Below are 25,119 nucleotides of genomic sequence, written 5' to 3' on the forward strand. Positions count from 1 at the left end.
TGAATCATTACCTCTGGGTTAGAGGCAGGCGCGCTAACCACTACGCCACGGCGCCTTGTAAGTTTTACGCTGTTAATTTAAAAAAAATAGGTATTACATTGTGAAATGTATGATAAACCATATGCCCTAAAGTTTTTAAAGTTATCCTGATAAGTGTTTGGTCAGCTTTAGCGGTAAGTTTAAAAAGTTGCATCTTTTCAATACTATTAATATTTTGAACACAGAGTTTATCCGGATGATCCAGATCGGGCAACAACGCGCTATGCAAGCATGGAATGTCTTAAACCAGATGACATAGCAGATTCTGTCCTTTTTGCATTGCAAGCTCCACCACATATGGATGTAAATGATATTTACATTCGCCCCACACAACAGAAATCATAAGTCCTCCCAAAAATATGCAAATATACATTTGCGCACTTTTTAATTGATTTTTCATGCTTGTATATTTTTTACATTATGCAAAGTGGTTGGTTGTGCAAGAAATGAGGAAAAACTGAAACAAATTGCATCGGAAATCAACGGAAAGTGTCAAGGGGAAATGTTCCCTTTTAAATGTGATGTAAAAGAAATATCGCAAATTCAAGACATGTTTAAATTTGTAAAAGAGAAATTCGGGACCACACATGTGATGATCAATAATGCTGGTATCGCATTTGATATTTCACTAATTTCAACCAAACCTGAGGTGCAACAAATTTTTTAACCTAAATTTTGTAGCAGAATACTTTAGTTTTTATTGCATTACTATTTATTACACTAAATGCGCACTATCTGAAATAGATTTGTTTCATTTAGAATTAAATTTAATGGATGTCTTGTTTGTAATGTTTGTGTATTACATAATGATAAAATGATCACAGAGCTGATATTTTGGGCTTACATAATTTAGTTTTAAATACAGAATGTTTATATTACAATTGGGAGCAACAGAAAGGATGAGATATTTGTATTCATAATATCAACATAACCTTGTTGCAGTTTGTTTGGTTGGTCATTCAGCAAGCACTAGAAACCTTGAGCATTTGTTTTAAAAAAAAAAAAAGTTGTATATACCTGAACCTATTGAACTATAAGTTCAAATAAAACAACAAAAAATATAGGTTTATATTATATTACAGTGACTCTTTATTTATTTTTTTTAAACTCTGTTACAGTGTTGTTGCTGTTACCAAGTGTTTATGCAATCAATTTTGGTTAATATATTTTTATCACTAAGTTGTGCATTTTTTCAACCTAATTTTATTCAGGAAATGAAAGCAACACTTGATGTTAATGTGCTTGCTACAACGGTTTGCATGCGAGAGGCTGTGCAGATTATGCAAGGCAGTGGTGTAGACAACGGCCATGTGGTCAATATGTGCAGTTTGGCTGGTCACAAGACAGGTTACATTGCAATGTATACGGGGACAAAATACGCAATTCGAGCCATTACTGAATGCATGAGAATGGAGCTTCGACAAGCCAAGTCCCATATAAGGTTTACCTCAGTTTCACCTGGATATGTGGAGACATCCTTTGCACCAACGTAGGTTATAAATTAAATAAATATCGCTACTATGCACATTATAAGTCTATAAAAATGGTCCTCTGTCATCTGCCACATTAATAAAATGTTGGTAGGCCTACCATATCACGTCTTCCGTGAATTAAACTTAAGTGCTTACTATTCTATAACCATAAATATGACGTTGAATAAACATGGTTGTTTTATTTTGCAGAATGTACTCCAATGAGCCTGGTAGAGCAGACGCTCTGTACAACAGTATGAAGTGTTTACAACCCAACGATATTGCCGATGGAATAATATATGCTTTATCTGCACCACCACATGTGGATGTGAATGAAATAATATTGCGTCCAGTTGAACAACAATTTTAGTCCAAAACTGTAACCACTATGCCTTCATGCATTATAACCAGTATGTCTTCATGCATTCATTCATTTAACCAACTGAACGCACAGAAATTGTACCTCAAATTTTAGTGCCTATTACCACTATAATTAACATTTTCGAAAATTTTAAAGGGGCATACCAACGAAAAATCAAAATTTGTGATTGATAGATATGCTTAAATGTGATCCATATACAAATTTTCATTTTTCGTTGGTATGCCTCTTTAAGTTTAGTTTAGACTTATTTTGTATTCTAATCATATTAAATGTATCAACTTTTGTACTGGTTTGTATTCATTGTAATTGAACTCCTTGTGGTGGCTCATTACCCCAACAACTGTTCTGCTTGGCGTTTATGTTTATTGTTTATGCAAAGAGTGTATTTGTCCTTGACTAACTCAACTCATTTCATCTGGCACTGTAACACAACTGATTAGCCCGCATCCATCTAACTCAGAGGTTATGGGTTCAAAGCTCATTGCTTCTACCATTGTGGGCGTATGTGACCTTGCGCAAATTACTTTAAGGCAATTGCTTTAAATGGGTTGTGCGAAGATACATACGTGGTAACTTGTAAGCTGGCACGAGGTGTTTGAAACAGAACACCACACGTTTCCAGCTACACAAAGATAAAACATATCGCATTTTAACCGTAACCTCATGTTGTGCGTTATTTGAAGAATTAACCCATACCTCTATTGTGTATCTTTAACCATAGGCTGTATATACAATGGATAGGTGGATAGGTAAAGTTGCTGTTGTGACCGGTGCCTCTGTTGGCATTGGTGAGGCAATCGTTAAAAAGTTGGTCAGTCATGGAATGAAAGTGGTTGGTTGTGCAAGAAATGAGAAAAAACTGAAACAAATTGCATCGGAAATCAACGGAAAGGGTCAAGGGGAGATGTTCCCTTTCAAATGTGATGTCACAGATGAATCCAACATTCTAGAAATGTTTAAATTTGTGGAGGAGAAGTTTGGTAAAATTCATGTCTTGGTTAACAATGCTGGACTTGCTCATGAGGCTCCAGTAACATCAGGCAAAACTGAGGTAGTTATGCCAATTTCTAGATTCTATATTTTAAGTGGAATATTATTGGGGGTAAATATGTAACTTTGTTTGTTAAATGTTCCGTGTCAGTTACACCTATATTCAAAATATATTTTGTTTCATATAAAATATTTTCATGAGCAAATAAGTAGTTTGTAAGATGTAAGGCACAGTTTTATGCATTTTACAGGATTCATATATAATGTAAAATCATGCGTATAGTTAGATTAAAGTAATTTGAAACTATTAGCACTATGGGCACCTAACATGGGTATGCAATTGCAAAGTATGCGTGTATACCCTGCAAATAAAGTACCCAGTATGAATAAATAGAATTTAATATACTATCTTACAAACATGTCTTAAAAAACACTATACAGTGGTAATGGGGGAAAGATCAGTCCAATATTTTCCAAACAAAAGCTAATAATGTGACACGAAAAAAGTTCGTGCTTTCGCCAGCATAAACTTTTATCTTTTAAAACTTATGGGTACCTTAACTTTTTAAAAGTTATGCGCCCATGATTAACAGCGCGCGTGTTGATTTGAATAGGAATGGAAGAGAATGTTGGATGTAAATGTTCTCGGTTTATCAATTTGTGTGAGGGAAACAGTTCAGATAATGAAAAGCACTGGTGTTGATGACGGACACATAATTAATATATCAAGTGTTGCTGGACATAAAGTGGGCGATAAAACCATGTATGCCGGCACCAAATTTGCTGTTCGTGCTCTCACTGAGGGTTTGAGAAAGGAATTAAGAGAAGCAAAGACACATATAAAGTCCACAAGCGTGTCCCCTGGCTTTGTGGCTACAGAATTTGCTTACAGGTTGGATCTTAATAATATTTGTTGCTAACCAATGTTACTATTCTCCATCGCTACAGCACAGTTTGTTAGTACGCCTGCCTCTAACCCAGAGATAATGGAGTCAAAGGCCCTTTGCTGCAACCATGGGTTGTCCAAATTATCAGCCACACATAAAAAATCCACCCCAAAAAATGATCACCCACAAAGTAACATACTTGGTAACTTGTAAGCTGGCACCAGGTGTATGAAACAGAACACCTGTGAGTGCTTGCCCCATAACTTGATAAAAACAAAACACCAATATACAATTCCTGCATATCTTAACTGTACACCAAGCCTAATAGTCTTTACAATATTCTTTGTGATTTTTCAATTAAAATTTACATTGAATCAAGTTATTCTGTTTTCATAGATTATATGAAGGGGAGCCTGAAAGGGCACAGAAGCTGTACAGTAAAATTGTTTGTTTAAAAGCTGAAGATGTTGCTGAAGCAGTGGCGTTTGCTTTGTCTACTCCTGCTCATGTTGATATAAATGAGATTACAATGCGGCCAGTGGAGCAAACAAATTAAGGCCTACAGCTGCTTGAATGCATGCGGCTCATTTAGCATTGCTTAGGAAGGTGTTCAATTTATTCTAACAACTGCAATATGTTTATGCTATTTAATTCCATTGATAGTTTTAATTTTGAAATAGAAAGTTACTGATCTTGTTTAACTAACTTTAAAATTTGTTTTAATTAAGAATAAAAGTAAATGTAATAAAAAGCAAACGATTGAATATTAACCAATGCCCGAAACTGGTCAGTACATACGTTTGTATAAAGTGAATTATGGATATTTTCAGAAGTTAGTTGAATTGAAAAAGAAGTAATTAAAACATTTGTGCTTAAATGCAATCATCAAAAGATAATATGTTTCTCCAACATGCGTACTTGCTTTGGCAAAGCGTAGCCTATACTTACTTTCTTTATAATTCAATAACAAAATAATTAGTTTACTATGATTGGGTGACTTCTTTGTACGTGAAATTTTGTCCGGCGCCATGTATTAAATTGTAGACTTGATTTTTTTGTATGCATCTCTGGTTAAACGTTATTCACACGGTGATTATAGTAGGGTGGGGTAACATGGGACACTTAAGTACATTTTGCCCAATATTTCTTAATTATTACAAAGTCAAACAGACGAGGTAAGATAGGACACTTTAAATCCGTTATTAATTTCGCTAGGTTAGTCAGCTTACAAAGTGAGCCTCCGAAAGAATACTGTCGTAAAAAAAAATATTTAAGTGTACAACTTGCCGCGTGTCCCATTATACCCCACCCTACTTTATGTAATGTTCACTATTCGTATAATATTTAACTAAAAATAATGTTTCGGTAATAATTTATTGTAATAAGGTATAAATTAAGTGTTTTCATTGCGTCTGCGTTTTAACATGTGTTTATCTAATTTTTTGGTTACTTTTACTATTTAATAATTTTTACCAAATCATTAAGTACTTTCGGCGAAAACACGGCCTACCCATAGATATCTAAAGTCAGTTCCAGACTGCTAAATCAAAATATTGCTTTTGCGGGGCTTGAGTTCGAAACTGATTTCCGTTAAATAATCAACATGGTGGTAAGTTTGTTAGTTTTATATATTTATAAATTATAATTACTACTGTTAAGATGGTTATGCAAAGATTTAGGATTTGATTACTTTATGATTTGAACAATATGTATACCAATTTTAGAAAGACTATTTTCTATTCATTGCTGTACCTGTACGTTTTGGTCCATAGCCCTCGTCTCATGTCTACAGCCATTTAATTGGTATTTACAAACAAATTAGGATTGGGTGCTAGTGAAAACCCCCCCCCACCTTATTTGCTAACCACTAACCCCTATAACCACAACTACTAATCCCTATAAAACCGCTAACCCCCTATATATATGCTAGGGACATTTTAGCCTTGTGGCCACATCTGCTCAACTCCATGGTTGTTTGCCCTAACTATTATTATAAACTTTTTCATACTTACAGTAAAATATTACCGATTAGTAAAATTTGAAAAAGTAATAATTGTTTTACACTTCCAGCTTGTTCTTGTGGTTGGAGACATGCACATTCCATTCCGGGCCTCTGGTTTGTCCCCAAAGTTTAAGAAACTTTTAGTGCCAGGGAAAATCCAGCATATCCTCTGTACAGGCAACCTGTGCACTAGAGAGTCGTATGATTATCTCAAAACACTCGCAAGCGATGTGCACGTTGTAAGGGGAGACTTTGATGAAGTAAGTGTCATTTTTTGTTTAATATAGTTAAATGTTTAATTGACTAAAAATTAAATCCTACATGGTATGACCAGTGGAACTGACTCCTAACTACCAACCTCTACCACTTTCCACTGGTGTATTCTGATACATACTGAAGGATTCTTCATTACTGCCCTTTTCTCAATTTATTGCTATACGTTTTTATTCATTTTGGTTACCTATATATTTCAAGCCCAAGCCATAAGCATGCCATGCCAGATGATACAAGTAATAAGGCTTTGTGTTATTAACTGTTTTTTTTTGTGTCTTTGTGTAACAAGGGCAAGACAGTTAACTGTCATTGATTCAACCCAGTTGGTTTGTTTGTTTGTTTCGCCCTTTAGCATTTTTTTGAAAACAAAATTCATTATTCATTCCAGAATGTTAACTATCCTGAACAGAAAGTAGTAACAGTAGGTCAGTTCCGAATTGGGATGTGTCATGGCCATCAGGTAATGTTAAACTATATTAATATAAATTTCTACATGACTAATATAGGTTGCCTAAATTTTTAAAGCCCATATATATTTCTAGCGTTTTTGGTAATGTAGATTTCTATGTTAAACTATATATTTTTAATTCTTACATAACTAATATAAAACAGGTTGTCTAATGTCTAATTTTCTAAAGCCTTTAAATATTTATAGCCTTTTTGGTAATGTCTGTTATGTTAAACCATTTGTTCATGTGCATCAGAGACTCAGAGTCATAGAAACAGAGAATAGTCCAACTGCCGCCACTGTGTGCCCAAAAGCAAGCAAAAGCGTTGACTTTTGCAATGTATTTAAATAAACTTTTCCTTGCGTTCCCTTTTGTGAAGATGCATAAAAGATTTACCTTATCGTAATCGTACATTCTAAAATCCCAAGTTTCGCTTTAAATTAGCAACAACAAAAATTAGCGAAATGTTATAACTAGAAGTTTACTACTGAGTAGGGACTGTATGTTTCCGACAACCAAGGAAACAATTTTCTAAATCTTTTTTTCCAGATATGTCCATGGGGAGACACTGAAAGCTTAGCAATGTTACAACGACAATTGAATGTTGACATCTTAATATTCGGCCACACACATAAATTTGAAGCATATGAACATGAGAGTCACTTTTATATCAACCCAGGCAGCATAACAGGTGCCTTTTCACCAACTGCAAGGTAAGACATTGGCCTATTGATTTTTATTGAGCATATTGATACTAGCACTTTTATTGACAAAGTCATGTTTACTTTATTGCTTTTAAAATACTAGCATACTTATGAATGAATGTAACTTACTTTATCCTCGCATGGTAGGAGCTCGACAGTTGTAATAACACAGGTGTTCATACACCTCGTACCACCTTATGAGTTACCATGTATGTTACTTTGTGTTTTTTGGGGGGGGTTTCATTTATGTTTAGCTGATAATTTGTACACCTCTTTAGTAACCACTGGGTTGGAGCAATTGTCGTATGTGTCTTACCCAGGACACATACGCCCACAATGGTAGCAGCGACGAGGCCTGAACCCAATAAACTTAACGGCAATTGCTTCAACCCAGTGGTCACAAATGGGTTTTTCAAATTATCAGCCATACATAAAAAAATAAAAAAAAATATTCTCCCATGAAGTAACATACATGGTAACTCGTAAGCTTGCATGAGATGTATGAAACAGAACACCCGTGTTACAACGACTGTTGTTTTCCGGCCACGCAAAGATAAAGTAATTATATTCATTATACATTCATATTTTCAGTGAGGTTATTCCATCCTTTGTTCTTATGGATATCCAAGCAAGTACTGTTGTAACATACGTATACCAACTGCAAGCCAATGACGTTAAAGTGGAGAGAATAGAATATCAAAAGTCGTGATCATCAGGTTATAACTTTCAACCTTACAGTGCAATGAGTGGTATAATCGCTTCAGCTCTCTGCAGTGTCTATTCTAATTTTCATAAAATTCTCACGTTGATTTTCATTAGGCGGAAAAACGACCAACCTACAGTAAACTTTAGCTCAAATACTTAAAAAAAGTTGCTACCATATTTATATGTATTTACAATATTGAATGAAGGCTTAAGATCTTTTTTTTTCAAGCGCCCAATCAAAAAAGGTAGGAAAACTAAGGTGTTTAGTGCCATGTGGTAAAAAAAATTGCATTGATAAAAAATATTAAGAAAGTTATTTTTTGGCCCATTTGGTAGTAAACAAAGAACATTCAAAGAATTATAAAACTGTATCCTATGACTCCCATAGACCGTTGTTAATTGTTTAAAACACGATCAGGATATTTGGATATTCTGTGTTAAGGGTTTCCGGGCTTCCCCCACCCTACTATATGTTTTTTAACAAAAAATGTTAAACTATATCCCTTTTAAATATTCTAATCTGCTGGCCATTAGGAGCAAATCTTTAATACGAGATTGTTGTCTTCAATTCATGTTATGAATTTTCTTGATTCGTTGTAACACGTCATGCTTTATATTGCGTAAATTCATCTTATAAAGTGAAAAACCGTTAATGCTTTGCTACCTTGGCAAGTCCCGTAAAGGAAGATTTTTATTCTGTACGGATGAGGTTTTGCTTGATCGGAAAATGAATGAATGTAACTTGCTTTATCTTGGCGTCGCCGAAAACAGCAGTCGTTATAATGAGGGTATTCTGCATCTCTTACCAGCTTTCAAGTTACCACGAATGGTATTTTTTGGGTGGTTGTTTGGGGGAATTTTTATGTATGGGGGATCATCTAGATTTTTGACAACCCATAAGTGAGCACTTGGTTGAAGCAATTGCCGTTAAGTGTCTTATACAAGAAGACATTTGGCCACAATGAAGACTCTCGAATCTATTACTAATGAGTGAAAGGCAAGGGTGCTAACCAACTGTGCCACGGTACCGGAAAAACACGAAATTTAGCCTAGAGTTAGCGCAGCCTGCGCTTAGGCTACCCTTGCAGAATATAATAGTAATGGAAGATTTCTTCTTAAAATATTTTTTGTTAAAAGTTGTTTTTATTTATTAAAAGCTGTATTTTTGTAGCAATAGTGTGTAAGTAAAGCAGGATTATATATAGATATGAAACTGTTTTCGCGAAAACGTGTGCTTAAAAAATTGTGCTGTCAGTTTTTTCTCGCTCGAACGCTGAAACGAAAAGGTGCTGGCGTGTTCACGGCTCCCTTAGGATCTTTTTCCAACGTCGGCGGACCGGTTACTTGATCCACTACCAAGTGAAACCGTTTGACAATATTTACTATAAAAAGAAATATCTCTGCTTTGGCTATTTGCTCGCCCAAACAACGCCTATAACCACATGCAAAAGGAATGACGTTGTTAGATGAGACGAAATTGCCGTTGCTGTCAAGATGACGATCGGGTCGAAACTCGTGTGGATTTTTCCAAACATTTTGATTATTGTGGACCCTCCAAATGTTGGTAAGTACCTATGTTAGAATTAAGCACAAAACGTACATGTTATACTTTATTATATATATCATTATTAATGTAACTTATTTATCCTAGCCTGACAGGGCAACGCCAGTCTCCAAAACAGAGGCGTTCTGTCCTACATATCATGTCCGCTTATACGAGTTACCACTTATATAACTTCATGGGCGATTTTTTTGGTTATTTTTGTTCAACGTCTGGCTGCGAATTTAGAAAAACACACAAGGTAAACCCACATGTCTGATGTGTGCTGATTGGCCAATGTACTTACTGGAGTATCTTTAGGAATGTCATAACCGCACAGTCGCACGCTTCGAACAGTTCGATGAGGCAGATTCAGCGTTGCAATGGATCGGTGCCGGTGTATTTCTTGTATAAACGAGCGCATGTACGGCATGTTTTCTTGGTGTTTGCAACTGGGGGTTTCGTTGCCTGATTTAAATAAAAACGCATAGTAGGCTTGGGGAAGACGGTTGCGCCTTTAGCACATAATATCCTAATTGTGTTTTTAAACAATTAACAACGGTCTATGGGGGTCGTGAGGATACGGTTTTTATAATTCTTTGAATGTTCTTTGTTTAAAACCCAATGAGAGGAGAAAATGGAATGAAAAGGTGTCCCGCCTTCCCCTACTACATACTTGTTTACGTGATTAAATTATGAATAAAGTAAGCCTACGCCTACAGCAGTCTGGTCAGTAGCGATTGGCCGTTATAGAACAGCGTCCAGGACCAAACACTTAATAACGTAACGGCATTTACCATAAAATATTCGCTTGATGTTCTATTTCGCTACATAGCATTATTACCTCTTTTTGCTTAACCTATCATGGCAACTTTTTTTTATACAGTAAGGGTGGGGGAAGATGGGACACTTTTTATTCTATTTTCTCGTCCCATTTGGTAGTAAACAAAAAACATTCATAGAGTTATAAACCGTATATAGGCCTACTTACGACTTATACATAAGCCATTGTTATTTGTTTAAAACGCGACTAGGATATTTAGATAGTATGTGTTAAAGGTGCCCGTTTTCAACCGCCCTACTAAATAGTAGTGTGGGGTTATATGGGACATATTTTCATTATGTTTTTCCCGTCCCATTTTTTACATAATTTTAACATAGGTGCAAAAACAATAAAGCCTGTATAAAACTCAGTAGTTTGTAACTTAGAAATACTGATCTTTGTAACCGTTCAAATAAACTTACCGATAACCTTGTCCACCTCTTGCCATATTTTCTCCTGACACTCTGGATGCCGAAGCAAAGACACAACACACCAACCAAACGCTGCAGTCGTTGTATTAATAGCAGCTACCAATAAATCTCGAGTGTAATGGTGGAGTTGCTCATCCTATAACACATTTATTTTTGTATTGTGGCGTATTGTTTATTCTTTTGCTGTTATATGTTTGTAGTTTTTTATGTGTAGTTTGCTGTGCCGTCCTGTCGTATTGGTTAAATTAAACGAATGAACAAAATGTAAGTTGTTTACCACGCGTGGCGAGGCAACGACAGTCGTTATAACGCGGGCTCTCTGATTCAAACATCTCGTGCAGGCGCGCAAACTATTGTGCCGCGGCGCCGGGCAATAAACTTAGATACTCTTTCGTCTTTGTGTTGCAACATTTTAATTGCAGTGACTGCACACGAGTTGACACTTCTGCGCGTATTTTACTGATAATTGGTTGTCTTGGCGTGAGTGCGCCTTTTTCTCTCGTTACCCTTGCACCCGACCTAGTATTGGACATAACTGGCAGTTCTCGTTGTGCAGTTAACGTGGTACAGTTTTGTGACAAAACCGTTGGAATTTGTGTTCAGTTGAGAGCGAGTCTTGTTTATGTGTAACTCAGTTTCGTGATTAAATTAACAATAAAGAAAACATACAGCTTGGTCAGTATAAGCGGTAGGCCGTTAAAACAGTGTTCAGGATCATACACATTATAACGTAATTTACCGTAAAGTATTCGCCTTCCTTGTTCATTTCTGCTATAAAATGATCGACGAAGTCTCTTTTGGTGCTTGAATCGAAGTCCTGTTTATGCATCTCAGAGATGTTCCGTATTACTCCTGTTATCAACAAATTATAAATTACTCGCCGCTTCTTGCCAAGTTTGTCCCACGCCTTTTAACTCAGGCGCAGATAACCGACTGGCAAGTTTCAATTGAACAGTTAAGCATTACAGCTATTACTGCACTTATGGCCCTTATTGTTATAAGTCATATGTAGTCTATTACTAATATATTTGGATATATATGATTTTTCGAACGATTTTTAACACGTGAGCATACAGTACAGGATTAAACCAAATTATAGACAGCATTAACATGTATTATATCAGTTATACCTGTAACCTGTTCAATGCTGTTTACTATCTTCTTGTATGTCCAACGGAAAGGCGGGATAAACCGAAGAATCGGTGAGTACATGACGACTGTTTTACTCGGTCTGCGTATTATGACATACATGAAAAAGTTAGTATGTACAGTTGGGTAAGACGGGACAAGTTTTCCCTCTCTTTTCTCGTCTCATTTGGTAGCAACCACAATGTATTATTTGGTAGTAAACACAATGTATTATTTGGTAGTAAACACAATGTATTACAAAATTACATAACCGTGTCTTGACGACTTTAATAACGTTGTTAATAGGTAAAACTCATGAAATATGGGATTTAGGAGGTACGGTACCCCACAGTACTATATTATATTCAAGCATACGTTGGAAATGTATGTTTTTATCCTTTCAGCAATTGGGTAAAGCATGTCCATCGCGTATAAAAAGTGGTTCAGTTACCTTATATGTTCTGTAATATTGTTCAAAACTGGATCGTCGTAGTCGTATCGTTTTCCCATTAGAACGGAGCATGTGACATTAGTTACTGCTTTCCGAAAGAGAGTCTGTATAAACATTTTTTTATTCAGATTGCCTTAACACAGTAGAACAGTAGGGTAACGCTATATACTGATGTAAATAAATCGTAGATTCATTTGAAAAATATACAAGATATAGAGTGGGGTAATATGGGACATGTTTTCGTTCTATTTTCTCGACCCATTTGGTATAAAAAGAACATCTATATACTTGCTTTAGCGTATAGCAGAGAAAGCGTTGTTATTTCTTTGAAATACGATCAGGAAGTTTGGATTTTAGTGCTAACAGTATTCGATATCCCCTCTATCCCCACGGTACTATATTTCATAAAGTTTTTTATTCGCGTTTCATATTTCAGCCTATTGTATAGTAGGGTGGGAAAATGGGACAGCACCTCTGCCCATTCTGGTCCCATTTAGTAGTAAACAAAAATCACCCAAAGAATTTAAAACTATATCTCTAGGACTTCCATAGACCGTTGTTAGTTGTTTAAAACACAATCAGAATCTTTTGAAATTATGTGCTAAAGTTGTCCCAATTTCCCCCACCCCGGCACAATATCATATTTTTCCTCTTTTCTTCTTTTTTGAGCGTATTGTATTCTGTATGTTGGTAGTATATGGTGATGTGGGGGAAGATGGGACACCTTAAGCACATAATATCCAAACATCCTGACCGTGTTTAAAACAAATAATAACGGTCTATTAGAGTCGTAAAGATACGGTTATATATTTTTTTGAATCTTTTTTGTTTACTACTATGCGGGACGAGAAAATAGTGTGAAAAGGTGTCCCATCTTCCCCCATCCTACTGTATATAGTCCTACCATAACATTTTCTTGTGACCCGCCGCTTGATAGAAAATGGCAGAGGACTTCAAATTCGTAGTTCATTATGTCATCCAAGGACCCTCTGCCCATTCCTAGACTAAATCGTAATAAAATATGCTTTAATCAGCCAAGTGAATAAAACTTTTTTGAATGTAACTTACCCCACCATACTATATATATACTAATCGAAGACTGGTGTATTAAAGTTTAAGATTTTACTGCAGCTGACTGTATATATGCAGCATATACCTTCTTAGTGTCATAATACCAAACTTTCGCTGCGCCTTCCATTTTTCGCCATCGACGAATACAATTCCACAACCGTTGGTCAACATATCGAATAATGGCGACTTCGGCCGCCCAGCAAAATCCTCTCCCTGCTTTACCAACGCCTATACAAGCGACACAAAGTCAGAGTTCTCCCAGATGTATAATATAGTACTGTGGGATAAGACGGGACAACTTTAGCACATAATATCTAAATACCCCGATCGTGTTTTAAACGAATAACAACGATTTATATGGTAGTCGTAAAAGTTTATAATTCTTTTGAATGTTTTCTTCTTCTTCTTCTTCTTTGAATGTTCTTTGTACCCTATACTAAATGTGACTAGAAAATAGAATCTTTCCCCACCCTACTATATATTAACTCTAGGCACGCCACTTGTAGCGACCACTATACAGTATGTAGATATTATTTTGTATATATACCTGTGTTATAGTTTCAATGTCATTTAGTACGATCCAGTCCATTCGGCCCATACGAAATGACATGACCCGACTTTCGTACTGATCAGCAAACTTGCTAAGAACTTTTTCGGGATACTTTCCGAAATAAGGCACGATCCCAAGCACAGGAAACCCTCTTGGCCCCGGTGGAAAGTTCTTAGGTCTTCTTTGCCACGATAGTAAGCAGTAGATTGAGAAAACTGCAATCGTGAAGTACCAAAAACAGTATTCCATTGTAAACCTATAGATTTCTGCGCCTCGGTGGATTTTTTGGTTATTATTATATTTAACGAGACCTACATCTCTGGTTCATAAGTTAGACCTAAATTTTAAACGGTATTTATAGTAGGGTGGGGGGAAGATGGGACATCTTTTTATTCTATTTTCTCACCCAATTTGGTAGTAAACAAAGAACATTCAAAACATTACAAAGCCGTATCCTCACGACTTTAATAAACCGATTCTAACTGTTTAAAATCTGATCAGGATATTTGAATATTCGCCGCTAAAAGTGTCCCGTCTTTCCTCACCCTACTATATAACCAAAATGCATATCCACGTATGAGCTTTTATTGCTTATTGACTTACAACGTATACATTTTCACACATAACTGCATATACCCGGTTTTTAAGTTTTCTGTGCGCCAACATAGAGGCACAATGTGTAAGAAAAAGTTTAAGTTCGGGCTCACTTTTAAATACGGACAGATGGTGCCATTAAGAAGCATCAGTTAAACCAAAGCACGACCGGCTCTAAAATAAGCGGATTAGTGAGTGTGAAATTTAAACATAATATTTGCAATGATGCGTGCAGGCCTGACCTTAAATCGCAATTTAAAACTATATTGACCTGCGTTGCAAGTGGCGGCGGGTCAATACCAAACTGTGATCAGTTGCTTGAGAGCAAGATTAGGTAGCTTACCCGTCGAATCGGGGGGGGTGCCTCGGTTTAGACGCAAACACTGTAGATAAAATCAGACTATCGTTTTAAACTTGCGCTGGTGTCGTGATACATTTGTTCCGACCGTGAAATTTAGATCGGGTGCTATTGCGCCGCAACGCTACTGCGCAGTAGGTCGGAACAAATACAATGCGAGACCAGTTTGTTTTTCTGGACAAAATATTTGATCAACCAAGACAAATACTCAGTTTGTATTATATAGTAGGGGGAGATGGGACGTCTTTGGCACATAATATCCAAGTATTCTGAAAGTGTTTTAAACAATTAACAACGGTATATGGGAGTCGTGAGGGTCCGATTTTATAATTCGTGGAATGTTATTCGTTTCCTACTAGGTGGGACGAAAAAATATGTCCTATCTTCCCCCACCCTACTCTATGCACAGCTTATTTTATCAAGTATTTTTACAATGGACGAGAAAAGTATGGTATGTAAGCAGTAAAGCATCTTGTTTGAGCATGTATTAGTAATAAAGTAAATTATGTCTATTAAACTAATCTCAAATAAGTTTGCTTGTAGTACTTGCTTATTCTAGGCTACAGATATCATATGCAACTCATTTCTGATGGCTTCAAACCGAAAACTAAAATTCCAACAAGTAGATTTCGTGTCCGAATCAATTTCAACGGAGCAGGGTCGCAATAAATTTGGACCGGGTCGTCATTATATTTGTTCCGCGTTGCGACGTATGCGCAACAGCACCCGGTCCAAATTTAACGGCAGGGGCAAATATATTACAACACCGATGTTGGCTGACAATTTGTACAACTCAAAAGAAACCTCTAGGTTAGAGCAGTTACCAATAAAAGTCCTACTCAAGGACACACATTCACAATAGTAGCAACGTCGAGTCTCCGACCCATATACTCTATTTTGTTTTGTTGTGAACAGTTTAAATGTAGGTAAACCTTACTAGATGTGCTGGGCAACAGTGTAAGACACCGTTTGTTTGAGCACAGTGTCTTAGTAACCAGTATAAGAGTCGAATCTAGTTGATTGCTTATTGGCTGGAATGGTTTATGAAATATTCAGTTTTAAATCTAGACTGCGGAGTATTCTGTCTGCTAAATCGAAGAAGCCTTGTGAAAAATAACGCGTTACATAAGAAGCGTTTATTTAAGCTTTTTTTACGGCGAGATCCGATTATTTTAAACCGCCAACGGCGAATAAACATTGATATTGTTTTTTTTGCGGTAAGAACAAAAGACATAAGTCACCATAATAGCAAATTGTATTTGCGTGGGCCACAAAAAAGCTGCACCCTATTAGCCGAAAAATCACAAGATATTGGGTAAAGGGAATTCATATAGAAATATATAATGTGCTGTAAGATTGACTTTTAAATCCCAACAAACAAAAACTGCGACAGACAGTAAAATGTATGTGATTTTAAATAGGCCATAAATTATAAGGTACAAAGAGACAGTTTTTTTTCTCATAGCACAACTGCATGTGTGCTTATGCAGCTGACAGAGTAATCTTTCATGGCTTTTAATCTGTTGGGCGTTTTTCGGCGTGTTTTTTGGTGTAGTCTTCGGCGGTTTTATTAAATTTTGATCGGTCTTTTGTGAATTCCTCAGCTAAATCTCCACGAAGAGGATGCTCCGGCTCTGGACTTGTTATTAGAACCAGAAGAGCGTTCAGGACTAGAAAAATGACAAGTTAATTAGTTTTTAATTTTTTTGGGCACAATGTTTGACCTGCAGGTTAAAGATTTCCATTTATCTATTTGGCCTACCAAATGTTGTTAAACAAAAAGTCTTAATAGTTACAAACGATTTATATTAAAAAATGAAAATGCTACACGCTTTCACACAAAAGTTGGCCTTCAGTTTAATGTGTTATACTTTTACTGTTATGCACCAAATTGTTATGCACCAAATGGGTACTGTAACTGCCTAACTGAAGTTTATAAAAAAAGAATGTATGACCAATTAAATAAGAAGCGTTTCGGCACATGACCTAAATACCAAGTATGTACGCTATGCACTGCGTTCTGAATGACCAGACATTGTACGGGTCGTGTCTTTATGCACACTTTTGTTTCTATTGGAAGTTTAACTTAATTAAAATAAATGGCTTGTTTGTCCGTTAGATGTAGCGACCACGCTTATTTTTTCCAACTAAATGTAAATATGTTTTTAACTGTAAGCGTGTTTTAACAACTGTTGTTTTGTCGCTATATTCTGTCTTTTCGTTTAAAATATTTCTTAATCTTCGCTTTCGTAATCGAAGAGACAAATAAAAGTTATTATTATATTATTATTATTATAGATATATTTTAAGGTAACTGTGCACATAAGTGAGAACCAATAAAAATATGTTTAAGGCACTATGGCCTTGCACCAGAGGACCTAGGATTCGGGTCAGGGTTGGCCCAATGCACCACAACAGGTAAACACTAAAACAGTGTTATTGAATGTGTGCTGTTGTTGTTTCCATTCACAATAATTGATTTAGTACTTTAGTGAGTAGTCAGTAATAAGTTGGGTAATAACACAAAAACAACTTTACAGTGAAATAACATTGTTACTGAATATGTGCTGTTGCTGCTTCCATTTACAATAATTTATATAGTAAGTTTGTTAGTAGCCTTACACAAAAAACAACTTGAAATAAAAAAAGGTAACACTCTGTAGTATGAACATTTCACCTTGACTTGCTTTGGTTGCAGGTTTCCAATTTTCTGGGCTGATAATGGGTAAACAAATTTGGCCTTTTTCATCAATGTTTGGATGATAGATCTTTGTTTTGAAAGTTATTTTCGGTGGTTTAAACGGGTACTCAGCGGGAAAATTGATTTCAATGTGAAATGCTCCCTTGTTGTAAGGAACGCATTCCTGTGAGTTAACGGTTTAGTTTATGAATGAAGGAATAAACATAACTTATTAGCCCCTCGCGCAGCAGGTCAGTGGGGGTCGTTTTAACAGGTATGTTCTGTTTCATACACCTTGTGCCCGCCTACGAATTACTACGTATATATTTTGGGGACAAGTTTTTGTTTTTTGAATGTTTTTTATGTATGGCTAACAAGCAATTGTTGTTAAGTGTTTTGTCCAAGTACACATACATTTTTAACAAGCAATTGTTGTTAAGTGTTTTGTCCAAGTACACATACATTCACAACGGCAGTAGCGACAAGCCTTGAACCTGCAAACTCTAAGTTAGTGGCAGGCAAGCTAACTAGTGTGCCACAGCACCAGAAAAACTGATATTTTGACTACAAAATATCTCAGACTTTGATAATCACTTTGGACTTTAACAAAATAGCAGAATCCAAATGAAAAAAAGTTACCAAATAAATATCTTAAAAGATATTAAAATGCTTTTGCATATATATATATTATATAAAAGTGTACATGCATATCTATAAAGCAATCTTACTGGAACAAGCAGCACTTTCCAAGTTAATATATTATCCCAATTAATAAGCCTGTAAGCGGAACCTTTTCCTTTTCCGATATCTGCAATCTCCTAAAAAAAATTATAATAATAACTTTATTTGTCTCTTCGATTGCGGTAGCGAAGGTTTCAAAAAAATTTAATTGCAGACCCGATACAGCCACAAAACAGCAGTTGTTAAAACACGCTTATAGTTGTTAAGATGGCATGCCTTATCATGAACTAATACCAGGTTGGAAACTGAACAACTTAATTCAACCTTTGCTTTAGTGAGAAATTATAAATGAAGCAATCCTACCTTTGTAAGTCTTCTTGTTGCCGCCATACTGTATACTCGTTTTTTTTTGCTTTTTTTTTCACGTTCCCTTAAAACTCCCTATAGGAAACCTTTTTTTGTTAACTTTAAACGTGGATATCAGACCTGCTGCTGCACTTTCAGTCAGTTAAGCAATTTAATGCTTAATGAGCGATTTACAAATTTTAACTGCTTACGACCAGTTCCTAGTAAAGTCAATGAATTCGGTCAAACCAAATTACACGTTGTTGTTGTTTAATGTTGTATATTATATTTACGGTATAGAATATAGACACAACGAACACGTATCGCATGATAGCTAAAATATATATAATATTTGTCTTAACTGAAATTTATATTATATACAGTTGTTTCCTTTCGGTTGGTGAACTGGTGACTAACTAACACGTAAACCGGTAAACGTAACTATAACATAGCAGTTAGCCAGTTACAATGTACGTCTTTCTTCGAGTACTTTTAGATTCTTTATTAAATTAATGTCAGTAGCAAAATATTGCAATGTAGACTGTATTTACACTGCTAACTACATTTGAGCATGTGCTGGGCGATTTTACTCTCAAGATATTGCAGAAGTTAATACAGATACAGGAACTAGGAGATTAAATAATCCCAAAGCCATAGAAAACCCAAGTACACCAACCCAGTGTTACGTAAAGGGCAAATAAAAGACAATTTGGGTCCAAAATAACACAGTAGGCATGGGGAAATACAAAATGCATGTTTTTTGGTAAATTGAAGGAAACATGCACTTTAAACTAACTTAAAAGTTTGAAGTCCTGAAACCTAGAAAATTTGTTTTATTAACAAAAAAGTCAAAAACTGGATTTAGACGGGGTTAATTTGTTACATTTTAGTCATTTATCACACAAAGTGGTGGGAGTTGGACTATACTTGGTGTTTTAAGGACTGTGTTATTTATCTGAACTAGCCTATCACATGCACAGAAATAAAAAAGAGTAGAACGCGCAACTGCCCAAAACCGTGATATATTCTTTTTTCTATTCACGTGACCACCAACTCCGTCCCCATTTCCCTTCGTCTTCATTGTAAAAGATAGGCGCATGGTAGTTTTAGGAGTTTTTAGCTGTTTATTTCAAAAACTACACCAACTATTCAAGTTTATTAGGCCAGTTTAGTTATTTGGTAGGTTAACGCTTATAGTTTACCACTTTTTAGGAAATTTAATTATTTATTAATTTTAATTAAAAACCTTCAAGCAAACAGTTTGTTAGAAATATTTGTATATTAGAAAATAGTTGTTTTGCCCTATAACTTTAAATCAAGTCAAAAAATAAAGAAAAACTACATAAAACGCCCTCGAATCCATCGACTACAATAGTAAACGGGAACGACCCGCAAAAGAGAGAGAGTGTATCGTACTCTCTCCTTTGCCGACGTTGGAGATGCGCCTTCTATTCTTTTTTATTTCTGTGATCACATGGCACAGGATGCTGCTGTTGAGTAACGGTCGCCCAAAACATTTTTTAGCTGGTACGTATTTATTAGAGCTCGTATTGTATTTGTTCTGACATGATGCGCATGCGCAATAGCACTCGGTATAAATACAACAGTCGGAACGAGTATATCACGACACCGGCGCCGTGGCAACGTGGTTATCGCTTCTGAATCTAACCCAGAGGCAATTGTTTCAAGGTTCGTCGCTGCTATCATGTCGGGCGTATATATGTGTCCTTGGACGACGAAAAACATTTTTGCCGTGCCAGTTTCGTATCTTCAATGGGATATGGGCTATGTATTTGAAAGTAAGATTTCACTGCTCTTAATTGTCCACACAGATATAGGTAATCACAGTTTGTGTATGTTGCTTCCGATTCACTGGCGCCCTTTATAATTTGGTGTATGGTTTCTGGCGTTGCGCGTATTGACTCTTGATAAATAATACAAACTGCTTGAGAAATAACGAATTGCAGTAAGGTGAATGAAATAATACAATTCCGTAACAGTTTGATTATAATACAACAGCATTTTTAAGATAAAAACCTAAGAACAAGGTGCAGCCAGATTCAATACAGAGATATTCAGTCACTTTGAATATATACATAAATAATTTAAATCGAATTCTATCCGATGCGTGTTTAAGAGCAGGTAGCATGTTAAATGGCACGCTTGGCCTGAAGGTGTTCGATCATACGCCGCCAAAGTAAAGGAAAATATAGCAGCTGAATATATACACGATTTTTCGAATGTCTTTTACAAGATAAAACATTAGGAATTATGGAAGTCAATTGTGTACGATTTGTGGTGTCATTTCTTGAGTTCTAGGGAACACTAATGAAATTTAACATGCCGGCGTCCATCGGTTCTTGGTCAGTTATATTGCCAGAGCACATCGCTTGTACCAAGGTACCGTTATTCCAAATGTACGATGTTAGTTCGGTGTAGGAGGCGACTCTTTGCCGGCAAGTAACATATATTTCCCACTCCCTATGACGTAAAGAAAAAACGGTTTGCGATTTTCAATACAGTACATGTTATGAAAGCTTTATACACATTTTACCTGCAAAACTTCTGCATTGGCATCATCTGATCTACGAAAAAATTGGTCTGCTTTAATAAACGAATAGAAAATTGGTCTGCGCACGTCAGAGACTGTTCGAGGTATTGCTTGTACGTGAATTTTCGACTACCCCGGCCGGATATTAAATCCATTCCTGTGGGAAATCATAAATTTTATGACAGTGCTGCTGCATAATCAAAGTAGCAGCTCTTGACTTGTTGTTATACGAACTTGAAACGCAGTATTATAGTGGGGTGGGGGAAGATGGGACACCTTTAGCACGAAATATATAAATATCCTTATCGTATTTTAGACAATTACCAGTGGTCTATGAAAGTCGCGAGGACAAGGTTTTATAATTCCTTGAATGTTTTTTGTTTGCTACCAAAATGTACGAGAAAATAGAATGAAAAGGTGTCCCATCTTCCCACATCCTACTATATGTATTTTGTTTTGACTGTGCTGCTGGCCATATTTTTCATCGAATATATTTGCCGTATAATTTTTATAACACGGCTCTTTGCATTTAAAAACGAAAACACATAAAATATTTATGCATTCCAAGTGTCATTTGATTATTCCCATAATAGGATTCAAATTGGCTATCATGTCCAGCATTGTACTTGGAAAGCTCATGGCGTTTAGCAAGTACTTATACACACCCACGACTCCCAATTAACCTTGCATAAATAGATGGACGTGCTAATCGCATTCTTGTTAGCAAATGAACGCTAACAAAGGCGAAGCAGCTGCCACTGCTATGCGAATGCCTACTGCTGACTCAACCAGTGTTATTGATTTTTTCTATATTATTCCGATGCGACAATTTTGTTCAAGACAGCATTACTATAGAACAATATACTCTCTTTGCAAATAAGCTTCGACAAAACTATAGTTGACATCAGCTATTCATATATTGAAATTTATGACCAAGTGCTTATATGAGAATAAGAAAAAAAAAAAATTTTCCGAATCGGTACAACTACACTAATCCTATACATACCATATAGAAGTCCAAACGTAAGGCCCACAAATACTACAATACCAACAGGCAACCACAATTTATTCAAAGTTGTCGAGCTTCGCTGCATTCCTGTCATATTTCCTAAAATGTTAAACTAACAAAAAATCCTAAGCTATCACTGAGAAAATAAAAGTCTGCCCTGTTGTTGTTTAATTTTTTAATTTTCTTGCGTCAATGGTAGATGTGTATTTTTCGGTGTTTATAACTTTTAAAATAACTCTGGACATATCTTTAATTTTCTAGCTTTCATTGGTGATTTGTTTCTGACTCTCCGATGTATAGTAACACCACTGCATGCTCTGGTTTCTGCGAGCTGCTGTTATTTGTGTTCTGCGCTTTTGATTGATCTGTTCAACAATTGTGTTGGAGTATATACTATTTTCAGACCAATGCTGGCGGTTGGCCGGTTAGCTCAGTTGGTTAGAGCGTCGTGCTAATAACGCGAATGTCGCGGGTTCGATCCCCGTACTGGCCACTTCTTGTTTTCTTATTTCCAGTTATGCAAACAGTATTTTTTTATTCTAAGATGTAATTTACAATCACCGACAGCTAGACTAATATTTAGTTACCAGAAAGGAAGTCATAACTATAAAACAATAACTTAAATTTAAATTATGCGAAAAGACAACGTCGAAAACTATATGCGTAAAATATTTAAATATGCATTGTTTCTCTTGTTTCGTTTATTATATTATTTCACGATGCTCTTGATCCGCAAGCAGCATCTTTAGTGCTTCATCAAGGTAACTTTCTGCCTGTGCGGGGTGTCGTAAAGGGTAGAGCCTTTTTAGTATCCCCGGTACAAACAATTTGTTGTGTCTGGTTTCTCTTATCTATAAAAAGTGAATATAAAAAATTAGACTTATATAGTGGGATAGAGGAAGTTGGGACACTTTTAGCACATGTACGTTGTATCAAATACCCTGATCGGGTTTTAAACAATTAAACAGCGGTAGATGGGAGTCGGAATTGTTAACTACCAAATCGGAGGGAAAATATAATGAAAAGATGTCCCATCTTTACCCACCCACAAAGAACCTTCAATGAATTATAAAACCGTATCCACCCGACTCCCATCTACCGCTTTTAATTCCGAGAAATTAAGCCTCGACAAAAAGTCGCCTCGACGTTTAATTCCGAGAAATTAAGCCTCGACGAAAGTTCAGACTAGTTCATTTTGCGGCGGTCACTGACGAATTACCTGCAGTAATGGGTGGAAAATATGGATGTAGTAGGCTACACCCTGGGACAAAGTTAGCGCACTGCTATAGCTATAGTTAGGGAACCATAAAAACCTTATTTGTTTTACCTCGGGTCTGTCATCTTGCAAACCGTATATGTTTTTATCTTCGATTTCCTGGAGTGCCTGGTCGTCGTTTAGCATGTTCTCCACAGTCGTCAATAAGTTCTATATTGATGTAATATTAAAAATACAGTATAAAAAATTAATAAAATTAAAAAAATGCTACTGTTTTGTATACAACCCTCATATTATATTAAACATTTACTTTGCGTTTATTCATTCATTCATAATGGTAAGGTGGGGAAGATGGGACACCTTTTTATTCTATTTTCTCGTTCGGTTCGGTGGTAATCAAAGACTATTCAAAATATTATAAAACTGTTTCCCCACGACTCCCATAGACCCTTGTTAATTGTTTAAAACACGATCGGAATATTATGTGCTTAAGGTGTCCCATCTTTCCCCAGCCTACTATATTTATTTATGCCCTTTTCAGCCATTAAAATATTGTATTCGTTTAACACCGAATTTTATTATTAAACAACAGTAACCGCTTTGCCGGGCGCTTTGTTGAAATGTAAGAATACTGGCAAATAATACTACAACTGCTTTTTTCATCAATTACAATTGGGTACTCGTAAAAGGCTGTCTTACTCAGTCCCGTCTTACCCCCACACAACTATAAATTACGTGTTGTTTAAGTTAAGCGCCCAGCAGGCCCAGCTTGCATTATTTATGTACAGTTATAATTATACGTGTACGAAAATTGTTAAAATGTCTTAATTAACAATTAAAATGTCTTACTGTTAAATCAACAAATACCTTAAACTTGGCCCTGTCAGACTTCCTCAGTGCCACACCTATAATGAAATAAAAACGGTAAAAGACACAATTTTATATTTTTTTACTTTTTACTTCATAAATAAAATTCTTACTTTCAGAAAAAGTAGGCAGAAAAACTAATATACAGAAAAGTAGTCCAGCAACAAATATCCAATTTCTGATTGAAGGTTTTGTATGACTTGGTTGTCTGACTTTTGCAGCCATTTCACACGATTTTACTGCTTTAGGATAATCCTGTATAATATAGAATCAACTTTTGTAATGTTAATAATAATAAAATAACATTTTTAAGTCAGCCAACTTGGACAATAACGTATATGCTGTCAAACAAACGTCAAACGATATCTAGTCTAAAATCAATCGTACAACACAGGGCATTTATATAGTGCTGCTCTATTTTGATCAAACCAAGAGACCGGAATTCATTGTTTTCTCATTTGTATTCCATTAGAGGCACATTGATCTTTTGCGTATTTACTGCACCGACGTATGTTTCATTATACATTTGACGCAAATGCGCCACTATGATTTAAAATATACTAAGCGAAATAACAATCATAGATCAACGCTAAAGGGGAGTTTTCCAATGGCATTTTTTGACATCGAGTATCTAGATTAAAACGAACCATACAGCAGATTAACGTTGCATTAATTTTATATGATTGAAACCGCGCCATCTGTCCCAAATGGCAAGAAAGGACGCAAAGCGCGATTAAAATACCCTCAATGTTATTTAATGTATAAAGAACTTTGCTCATCAGTATCTATGGTACAATCCATATACACAATCTATCATTTAAAGGTAAAATCAACACGAAATATTTGTCATCTGTTTTTCAGTTCAACTATATGGGAAAGTTTTACCCACGATAACATCATATTCTGACCATTAATTCTAAA

At 35.9% G+C, this 25,119-nt stretch overlaps 9 protein-coding genes and 1 non-coding gene across 12 annotated transcripts in view; 5 read left to right on the plus strand and 5 right to left on the minus strand.

Annotated features, from left to right (window-relative positions):
- Window positions 1–1,893, plus strand: part of LOC104266156 (dehydrogenase/reductase SDR family member 11-like) — a 2,443-nt gene extending 550 nt beyond the window's left edge. Inside the window, exons 2-4 of one of the 2 annotated variants that reach the window (XM_026836329.1) lie at window positions 470–688; window positions 1,251–1,528; window positions 1,722–1,893. In XM_026836329.1, the coding sequence (XP_026692130.1) occupies window positions 470–688; window positions 1,251–1,528; window positions 1,722–1,881 (657 nt within the window). In that variant the 3' untranslated portion in view covers window positions 1,882–1,893. The remainder of the gene's footprint in view (window positions 1–469; window positions 689–1,250; window positions 1,529–1,721) is intronic. The other variant, XM_018813730.2, reaches the window with a different exon arrangement.
- A 713-nt stretch (window positions 1,894–2,606) lies between these two features.
- On the plus strand, window positions 2,607–4,540 carry LOC100183772 (dehydrogenase/reductase SDR family member 11-like). The gene is made up of 3 exons (XM_002130222.5): window positions 2,607–2,944; window positions 3,498–3,775; window positions 4,167–4,540. Exons 1-3 carry the CDS (start codon window positions 2,627–2,629, stop codon window positions 4,324–4,326), a joined length of 756 nt encoding a protein of 251 aa, XP_002130258.1. The 5' UTR covers window positions 2,607–2,626; the 3' UTR covers window positions 4,327–4,540.
- A 723-nt stretch (window positions 4,541–5,263) lies between these two features.
- On the plus strand, window positions 5,264–8,556 carry LOC100176748 (vacuolar protein sorting-associated protein 29). The gene is made up of 5 exons (XM_002130293.5): window positions 5,264–5,379; window positions 5,841–6,032; window positions 6,434–6,505; window positions 7,044–7,207; window positions 7,790–8,556. The coding sequence occupies exons 1-5, from the start codon at window positions 5,374–5,376 to the stop codon at window positions 7,905–7,907; spliced, it is 552 nt and encodes a 183-aa protein (XP_002130329.1). The 5' UTR covers window positions 5,264–5,373; the 3' UTR covers window positions 7,908–8,556.
- A 598-nt stretch (window positions 8,557–9,154) lies between these two features.
- LOC104266157 (cytochrome P450 2U1-like) lies at window positions 9,155–11,807 on the minus strand. The gene is made up of 5 exons (XM_026836471.1): window positions 11,702–11,807; window positions 11,437–11,593; window positions 10,689–10,833; window positions 9,751–9,911; window positions 9,155–9,475 (listed from the first exon to the last, which is right to left on the minus strand). Exons 2-5 carry the CDS (start codon window positions 11,524–11,526, stop codon window positions 9,155–9,157), a joined length of 717 nt encoding a protein of 238 aa, XP_026692272.1. The 5' UTR covers window positions 11,527–11,593; window positions 11,702–11,807.
- Window positions 11,781–14,146, minus strand: LOC113474635 (cytochrome P450 2C16-like). Its single transcript, XM_026836472.1, has 5 exons — window positions 13,895–14,146; window positions 13,433–13,575; window positions 13,181–13,280; window positions 12,277–12,380; window positions 11,781–11,928 (listed from the first exon to the last, which is right to left on the minus strand). Exons 1-5 carry the CDS (start codon window positions 14,144–14,146, stop codon window positions 11,781–11,783), a joined length of 747 nt encoding a protein of 248 aa, XP_026692273.1.
- The window catches only part of LOC100182104 (aftiphilin), a 25,351-nt gene continuing 12,043 nt past the window's right edge, over window positions 11,812–25,119 (plus strand). Inside the window, exon 1 of the mRNA XM_026836292.1 lies at window positions 11,812–11,899. The gene's annotated coding sequence lies outside the window, so the exon portion shown is untranslated. The remainder of the gene's footprint in view (window positions 11,900–25,119) is intronic.
- LOC100186965 (ubiquitin-conjugating enzyme E2 L3-like) lies at window positions 15,971–18,895 on the minus strand. 2 transcript variants are annotated; one of them, XM_002130997.5, is made up of 4 exons: window positions 18,574–18,889; window positions 18,258–18,347; window positions 17,527–17,713; window positions 15,971–16,519 (listed from the first exon to the last, which is right to left on the minus strand). In XM_002130997.5, the coding sequence occupies exons 1-4, from the start codon at window positions 18,598–18,600 to the stop codon at window positions 16,365–16,367; spliced, it is 459 nt and encodes a 152-aa protein (XP_002131033.1). In that variant the 5' UTR covers window positions 18,601–18,889; the 3' UTR covers window positions 15,971–16,364. The 2 variants fall into 2 exon arrangements, with proteins under 2 accessions (XP_002131033.1, XP_026692144.1); XM_026836343.1 differs by lacking the exon at window positions 15,971–16,519 and adding an exon at window positions 17,134–17,374 and having other exon boundaries at window positions 17,480–17,713; window positions 18,574–18,895.
- LOC100184570 lies at window positions 20,639–22,275 on the minus strand. Its single transcript, XM_002131048.5, has 3 exons — window positions 22,113–22,275; window positions 21,110–21,263; window positions 20,639–21,036 (listed from the first exon to the last, which is right to left on the minus strand). Exons 1-3 carry the CDS (start codon window positions 22,207–22,209, stop codon window positions 20,871–20,873), a joined length of 417 nt encoding a protein of 138 aa, XP_002131084.1. The 5' UTR covers window positions 22,210–22,275; the 3' UTR covers window positions 20,639–20,870.
- trnai-aau lies at window positions 22,535–22,608 on the plus strand. The gene has a single exon. It is a non-coding gene; the product is annotated as a tRNA-Ile (tRNA).
- LOC113474636 lies at window positions 22,820–25,108 on the minus strand. The gene is made up of 4 exons (XM_026836473.1): window positions 24,312–25,108; window positions 24,199–24,236; window positions 23,443–23,541; window positions 22,820–22,966 (listed from the first exon to the last, which is right to left on the minus strand). The coding sequence occupies exons 1-4, from the start codon at window positions 24,421–24,423 to the stop codon at window positions 22,820–22,822; spliced, it is 396 nt and encodes a 131-aa protein (XP_026692274.1). The 5' UTR covers window positions 24,424–25,108.

Source organism: Ciona intestinalis, chromosome 10 (assembly GCF_000224145.3).
Source record: "Ciona intestinalis chromosome 10, KH, whole genome shotgun sequence".
Taxonomy (NCBI): domain Eukaryota; kingdom Metazoa; phylum Chordata; class Ascidiacea; order Phlebobranchia; family Cionidae; genus Ciona; species Ciona intestinalis.

Excerpts from the sequence above, each read along its gene's own strand:
- LOC104266157 (XM_026836471.1), bottom strand. The coding sequence starts at position 11,526 with ATGCATAAACAGGACTTCGATTCAAGCACCAAAAGAGACTTCGTCGAT. Across the intron at positions 10,834-11,436 it reads AGGAAGGCGAATACTTTACG|GATGAGCAACTCCACCATTA; the intron begins GTAAATTACGTT and ends AATGTGTTATAG. Across the intron at positions 9,476-9,750 it reads ACATTCCTAAAGATACTCCA|GTACTTACCAACATTTGGAG; the intron begins GTAAGTACATTG and ends ATTCTAACATAG.
- LOC100176748 (XM_002130293.5), top strand. Across the intron at positions 6,033-6,433 it reads TAAGGGGAGACTTTGATGAA|AATGTTAACTATCCTGAACA; the intron begins GTAAGTGTCATT and ends TATTCATTCCAG. Across the intron at positions 6,506-7,043 it reads GGATGTGTCATGGCCATCAG|ATATGTCCATGGGGAGACAC; the intron begins GTAATGTTAAAC and ends CTTTTTTTCCAG.
- LOC100183772 (XM_002130222.5), top strand. The coding sequence starts at position 2,627 with ATGGATAGGTGGATAGGTAAAGTTGCTGTTGTGACCGGTGCCTCTGTT. Across the intron at positions 2,945-3,497 it reads TAACATCAGGCAAAACTGAG|GAATGGAAGAGAATGTTGGA; the intron begins GTAGTTATGCCA and ends TGATTTGAATAG. Across the intron at positions 3,776-4,166 it reads GCTACAGAATTTGCTTACAG|ATTATATGAAGGGGAGCCTG; the intron begins GTTGGATCTTAA and ends CTGTTTTCATAG.
- LOC100186965 (XM_002130997.5), bottom strand. The coding sequence starts at position 18,600 with ATGGCGGCAACAAGAAGACTTACAAAG. Across the intron at positions 18,348-18,573 it reads CAACAAGAAGACTTACAAAG|GAGATTGCAGATATCGGAAA; the intron begins GTAGGATTGCTT and ends AATTTTTTTTAG. Across the intron at positions 17,714-18,257 it reads GGAAAGTGCTGCTTGTTCCA|GAATGCGTTCCTTACAACAA; the intron begins GTAAGATTGCTT and ends GTTAACTCACAG.
- LOC113474635 (XM_026836472.1), bottom strand. The coding sequence starts at position 14,146 with ATGGAATACTGTTTTTGGTACTTCACGATTGCAGTTTTCTCAATCTAC. Across the intron at positions 13,576-13,894 it reads ACATTGAAACTATAACACAG|GCGTTGGTAAAGCAGGGAGA; the intron begins GTATATATACAA and ends TCGCTTGTATAG. Across the intron at positions 11,929-12,276 it reads AATATTACAGAACATATAAG|ACCGAGTAAAACAGTCGTCA; the intron begins GTAACTGAACCA and ends CATAATACGCAG.
- LOC113474636 (XM_026836473.1), bottom strand. The coding sequence starts at position 24,423 with ATGGCTGCAAAAGTCAGACAACCAAGTCATACAAAACCTTCAATCAGA. Across the intron at positions 24,237-24,311 it reads TCTGCCTACTTTTTCTGAAA|GTGTGGCACTGAGGAAGTCT; the intron begins GTAAGAATTTTA and ends ATTTCATTATAG. Across the intron at positions 23,542-24,198 it reads CTGACAGGGCCAAGTTTAAG|AACTTATTGACGACTGTGGA; the intron begins GTATTTGTTGAT and ends ACATCAATATAG.
- LOC100184570 (XM_002131048.5), bottom strand. The coding sequence starts at position 22,209 with ATGACAGGAATGCAGCGAAGCTCGACAACTTTGAATAAATTGTGGTTG. Across the intron at positions 21,264-22,112 it reads TACGTTTGGACTTCTATATG|GAATGGATTTAATATCCGGC; the intron begins GTATGTATAGGA and ends GATTTCCCACAG. Across the intron at positions 21,037-21,109 it reads CCAATGCAGAAGTTTTGCAG|GGAGTGGGAAATATATGTTA; the intron begins GTAAAATGTGTA and ends TTTACGTCATAG.